The sequence below is a fragment of the Chinchilla lanigera genome, unplaced genomic scaffold (genome assembly GCF_000276665.1).
Source record: "Chinchilla lanigera isolate Chin_1 unplaced genomic scaffold, ChiLan1.0 scaffold00019, whole genome shotgun sequence".
Taxonomy (NCBI): Eukaryota; Metazoa; Chordata; class Mammalia; order Rodentia; family Chinchillidae; genus Chinchilla; species Chinchilla lanigera.
In genome coordinates, this window is record NW_004955420.1 from 15001733 (window position 1) to 15007732 (window position 6000).

Sequence of the window (6000 nt, forward strand, 5' to 3'; positions counted from 1 at the left end):
GGTGAGACTAGATAGTAACCAGTGAATATATTAAGTTGTACCTACTGTGTCTGCATTTATTCTCCTTCTCCACCCCAGTAAGGTTATAGCAAGCGCTCTTCCACTACAGGCAAATCCTTGTCTAGTACTGTCTCTCCCTCTGCCCTTTCAGGAATAAGCAGTTTCTCTCTTAAAAGAGAGGAAAAAAAAATCTAATTTCCCTGGTTCTAGCCACTTTATTAAAAGACAAACCATTCTAATTCCCTTTTTTTTTTTTTTTTTGGTACTAGGAATTGAACTCATGACCTTACGCTTGCCAGGCAGACGCTGCGCCACTGAGCTATATCCCCAGCCCCTAATTCCCATTTTAGCAGTGAAATAGCTTTTACAGAGGGCACAAAAGGCTCCCAACGTACACTTTTTCCAATTGTTTTTCTCAGCACTGTGTGACCATGATGCTGACCTGCCGACCCGCCTCCTCCTTGGAACGTCCTTTCCCCCAGCAGTCTTGGGTTTCACCCTGACCCCACTGGCCACTCCTGTTCAGTCACCTCCTCCTCTACTACCTTCCAACTGTAGGGAGGTCATCAAAGCTTACACATAACCTAGTTCTCTTTTATTCTTCCTGGAAGTCTTATTTATACCCACGTCCTCCATTTCCACCTACATATTCGCATGTCTCAAATTTCTGTCTAGCACAAAGAATTAAACTCCATGCCCTTGTATCCAACTGCTTACTCAACATTACCACTTAGCTATCCAAAAGATAGCTCAAATTCAAGGCATCATTTCCCTCCTTACTGTGCCCCAAACCCTGGTCTTCCTGTGGCATTCCCATCTCAGGAAATGGTAAGGTAGTTACATAAGCCACAGGTTTGAGGAGCATTCTTGAGACCTCCCTCGTCCTCACTGTTGCCCAATCAGTGCTCTGAATGCAAATTCGATCACTGTCCCTTATCTACACCACTCTATTAAACAGCTTCTCTGCATTTAGAGTAAAATCCAAAGGGCACTCTGTCTCTGCCACTTTCCTCCAAGCTCCGCCCAAACTGAGCATTATCCAGTTCCTGGACCGTCAGACAGTCCACCCTACCTTAGGGCCATGAGACCTTCTACCTGCTCCTGCTTCCATCCACGCCAGTCAGTTTCACCTCCAGCATTCCCTGACCCTTCACTGTAATGCTGGTCCTCCTGCAGCAGTTCTTGGCTCTTCGTACTTGATCCTCAAAGCACTCATAAAATTTCTATTACATAATAATGTAGCGATTAGGTTAATGCTATTCTCTAACAGTAAACACAGTCTTCACAAGGCCAAGCTCTATCTATTGTGTTTACCACTGTCTTTTCAAAGTCTGCAGTTCCTCAGAAATAGTAGATACCTAATACATTTGTTGAATAAACATAGGTCATTTGAAGACTTAAACTGAAAAAACAAATAAAAGAACTGAGCAAAGGCTAGCACAGAATAAGTGCTCAATAATGTCACTTGAATATTAATTCGCACTAAACTCTTTTAATGTATGAATGAATAAATAGCACTTTCTCAAAAAGCTATCTCCATTTATTAGAAAGGAGTTAATCCAATATATAGCTTACTAGATAAACTCCAAGTAAGTTTATCCCTAGAGGATGTCTTGGCTTTTCACTATTTTCTCACTGTTTTGCTTCTAAGTTCCTAAAGTTGTATTGCCAGTTAAATGGTGGCAGCAGTAACTATGGGTGACAAGCAGCGGGGGAATAAGAAGTAGGGTAGCCAGTTACAAGTAAAATGTTCTTCAGTTAGTCTCGTGGAAGAAAAAAAACGACTCAAAGCGAATTCTAGTACTTGGTAAGGTGTCCTCAAGAATTATTTCTAAAACTTCCAATTCAAAAAGTAAATGCTCATATAGCAGAGGACTACTGCATATCAAGGTCCTCTTGACATATATGAAAAAGGGAACAGAGGAGAGGTAACTGACTTACTGAAGATCCATCCAAGGGAAAGCTACATGGGTCACCCTCCAACCTATTCCAGGCTGAGTAATCAATCTGTCACATAAGAGCTAAGGCTAGCAAATGTGTGTGTGTGCGCGCTGCCCAGCAGGGCTCACCTCCAACAATACTGGTGTTTTTAACAACCTCAGATCATCTGCCCACTACTTACGAGCTCTAATGAAGCCTGCCAGTTCATGTATCCAACTCCTAACACAAAGTTGTTCAATCAGCCCTCGCATTCAAGGGCAGCCTGCACAAGACAGCTATGTCAGTCATTAGTCATTCATTTTTAAGTACTGCTAGGTAACCAGACTCTTGCAGAAAACCAGCAATTCTTTAAGATGAGGATCAAGATAACACTGAAAGCAAAGATATGAATTTTTTATTACTATTCTTACAAGGATTGCTGAAAATACATACTGCAAACATTAAATAACACACAAAACAAAACATTAAATAACAGCATGTTATTTTCCAAAAACAGCAATGAAAGAACAACGCAAAGTTTATAGAATTAATCATTTAAGAGATAAAAACTAGCTTAACAAATATTAAAAAAGCAGCCCATGGAAATTAAAGTCACAATGGTCAATACATTTAAGATACCAGTAGCAATATCAGAAAATAAATTAAGGAACTCCCTAGAATGTAGAATAAAGAAAAAAATGTGGAAAACATAAAGAAAAGTTAAGAGATGCAGAAAAGTGGTATCCAAAGAGAATGGAAAGATGGAGGGTAGAATACATGTCACAGGAACACAAAGTGATACACTGGGATTCAAGAACAAAGAATCAAAACTTCTACATGCAATGTTTTTTATCCTTGAAGATTATGTGAGAGTAAATTTATAATGTAAGGGATTAATTACTACAAATATATATATATACACACACACACACACAAACACATGCATATATATGTATATGATTTTAAAATAAATGTATGTATACACATACTGGGTCCCTGAATACTGTTTTTTAACAGATGAAAGATACAAATCATATTTTGTAAATCATGGATATACAGGATCAATTTAAGAAGAGTACTATTCATTTAAAAGATGCAGAGAAAGAAAAAGAACAGGAAAATATCAAGAAAATAAAAAGGAGAAAAAATTTCCTGGAACCCAATGAAGATAGGAAAGGCTCACCAAGCGTCAAGCCAGATGACTGATGAAAAAGAAAAAGAAAATCCATGCCTAGGCCGTGTCCTGAGAAAGAATCAAGCCAAGCCAAGAATAAAGTCAAAATTCTAAAAGCTTACAAGAAGGGAAAAATAGACTTCTACATGCAAGTAAAACCAAAAGCCAAATGTGATCCAAAATAGTTCTTCTCCTAAGAAAGCTCCTACCTTGCTCATTAACCATCTCTTTGAAGCTACATATAATCTACTAATACATAATTTTTGTATTCATTCTACACAACTATTTATTGTATCCAAATAAATGTCGGTCAATGGTCTTACATGCTCACAAGCATGTGTTTATATATGTATGCCAAAACCACAGTATTCATATTTTCATCTGTTCAAGAGTAGGAAAGGAATTGTGTTCCTTCATAGCATGCAAAAAGACTAGGTAGAGCAAAAGACAAACTCCAGAGGGTGGGGCCTGTGATATCCCACATCTGCATTTCTTCTGCTAGCTAACTTGCGCTATCAGCATGAGACATTTTAAAGCTACGATTCTATGAAATCCATAGTGACTTCAGAAACAATTTAGCCCAACAGCATCCAATTGAATAAAGAAAAATACTAATTTTAAATGTTTGTAAATTCAATTCTAAATCTTTCCTACATGTTCATTTCTCCAACACAGTATTTTCCTCAATCTTTTCTCCTTTTTTATGTAAAGAAAATTAAATGTTTTTCTCATTAAATACTGAGAGGCAAAATCAAAGATTATAAATAACTTGCTTCAATGTTGAGGGCTGAGGAGTTACTAGAAAATTAAATTCAACAAGATTAAAATAACTACGATTATTCCATTTCACTAACATTATAACTATTGTATCTTACCCAGTTTTGCATTTGGATTCCTGTTAACTTTCACAGATCAAATGGATTCCTTCTTTATAAATGTTATACATTATCTACATCATTTTGCTTTTGTAATTTTTGTTTTTTGGTGGGGGAGTCTGAAACAGGATCTTGTTATATGTCGTTCAGGCTGACCTCGAACTCACTGCCATCGTCCTGCCTCAGCCTCCCCAGTGCCGGGATTACAGGTGTATTCCACTGTGTTCCGCTACACCATTTTAAAAGTTCTGAACAAATTCAATACAGGAACACTGCACCGGTGTTGAGGGTTCAGGTGGAGTTCAGATGTAGAGTTAATTCGGGGAAACCTAAGTTTTTCCAATCTTACCTGCTACATAACACTTCCTATCAAATGCCTGCAACAGCGAGTTAAACTGGGAGATTATCACAACAAACCGCCTCTGAGGATAAAATCAAATTTACTACTATCGAAATGCGAACAGCAACCCACAGAAATAAAAAGATCTGTACAGTATGACTTTCTATTTAGAGTTAAACCAGGCCAGGGCAACAATGACAGAGCGATCAGGCAGACGAGGTGTCACATTCGCCCCTTGGCATCAAAAAGTCAGTCTCCTCTGTACCCTGCTTCGAAGAGGGCATCTCTGAACATCACCTCTGACACCGTGTGCGTCACCGCCCTAGATCTGACTCCAATCAGGGCCAGGGGTACAGAGAGGGCCTCGGATCAGGAGAGGAGCCCGGGACCGCGGGTGCAGCGTGCACTCCCGAGGGGGGAACGAGAGAGGCGAAATGCACGGTGGGCGACAGTACGGACAGGGCGAGACCGGGCAGAGGAGGTGGGGAACGCGACGGAGACATCAGCGAGGTCACCAGGCGGTAAAGCGCAGGGACGAAAGGACAACAGAGCGGGAAGAACAGACACAGGCGTCCGCAATCTTCCAGAGGGGCAGGCGCAGGGACAAGCGCTCCGCAGGCAAACCCAGTCGGGTTCCCGTCAGCTCTGGGTCCTCGAAATAGCCGGGACCCCTTCAGCAGCCCTCCGGGGGGCCCTGAGAACCATCTGCCCTAGGCGGAGGCGGCCACGGGCCAGCCCCGTTCTCCAGAGCGCTGGGGGTAGGAAGTAACGGGGCCAGGTCGGAGCCCGTACTTACCAGGCCACGGCGGCCCGACGCAGGCGCCACATCCCGCCGGCGGAGAGGTCACACTGGCGCCAAGACGGCCACGTGGGAACCCCGGTGTGAGCCCCAGTCCGGCGCCTACTCTAGGAGTGACCCAGGAAGAGGCCCTCGGCAACAAGGGCACCGAGCAGCCGCCGAGGCGCTCCCAATGGCGATTAGACTTCCGCAAGAGCCTGCCCGGCACCCGTACTCAGTCCGTCACTGAAACCACCACCCCACTCCTCCTAGGCGGGGCAGCACAAAGGGCCCGCAGAGAATGACCGCATGCGCCCAGAGTGTGCTCCGCCTCTGCGCCCGCCTCTCTCGCCTTCATTGTTTCCGGCTTGGAATTTTGAACTGAAACTTGTAGGGTTAAAGATTTGGAAACCCGAAGGACAGAGAGGCGGAACCTGGTGAAGGACGAGAATTCTGGATTGATGAATGCACACTGGAGGCGACTGATTTAGTAAGATTTAGGTAACTAGGGAGCATGAAGGAGCTTATAGCATAAAATGAGTACAAAAATTAATAACTGAATAATGTTATAAAAACTGGTCCGTTTGGCTCACTCTTGGTGCTCGTCTTTAAAAGCACTTTAATGTGCTTGGAAAAATCAGGGTGTAAGAAGGGGAGTCATGGATAGTTAGATGCCTTAGAATCTTTGCTATCAGACCAGAGTGGGACTTAGGTCATTTAGGGCAGCTATAAGTTTGGAATGAGCGTGTGGCGTTTATAAAGGTGTAATGGGTTACTCTGAATGAAGAACCGAGACCAGAACCCAAATTGGAATTTTAAGAGCCTTTATTAGCCGGGCCGACGGCTGTCAGTCTGTACTCCACGCAGGGAGATGCTGAGCAGCCCCGACCCGAAGAATGTGTGAGCTTTTAAG

At 42.7% G+C, this 6000-nt stretch overlaps 1 protein-coding gene across 4 annotated transcripts in view; it reads right to left on the reverse strand.

Annotated features, from left to right (window-relative positions):
* Opa1 (optic atrophy 1 (autosomal dominant)) overlaps window positions 1-5350 on the reverse strand; it is a 79593-nt gene extending 74243 nt beyond the window's left edge. For 3 of the 4 annotated variants that reach the window (XM_005383205.2, XM_005383201.2, XM_005383203.2), the window contains exon 1: window positions 5106-5349. In XM_005383205.2, the coding sequence (XP_005383262.1) occupies window positions 5106-5137 (32 nt within the window). In that variant the 5' untranslated portion in view covers window positions 5138-5349. Of the gene's footprint in view, window positions 1-5105 lie in introns of all 4 variants that reach the window. The other variant, XM_005383200.2, reaches the window with a different exon arrangement.
* Window positions 5351-6000: the final 650 nt, after the last annotated feature.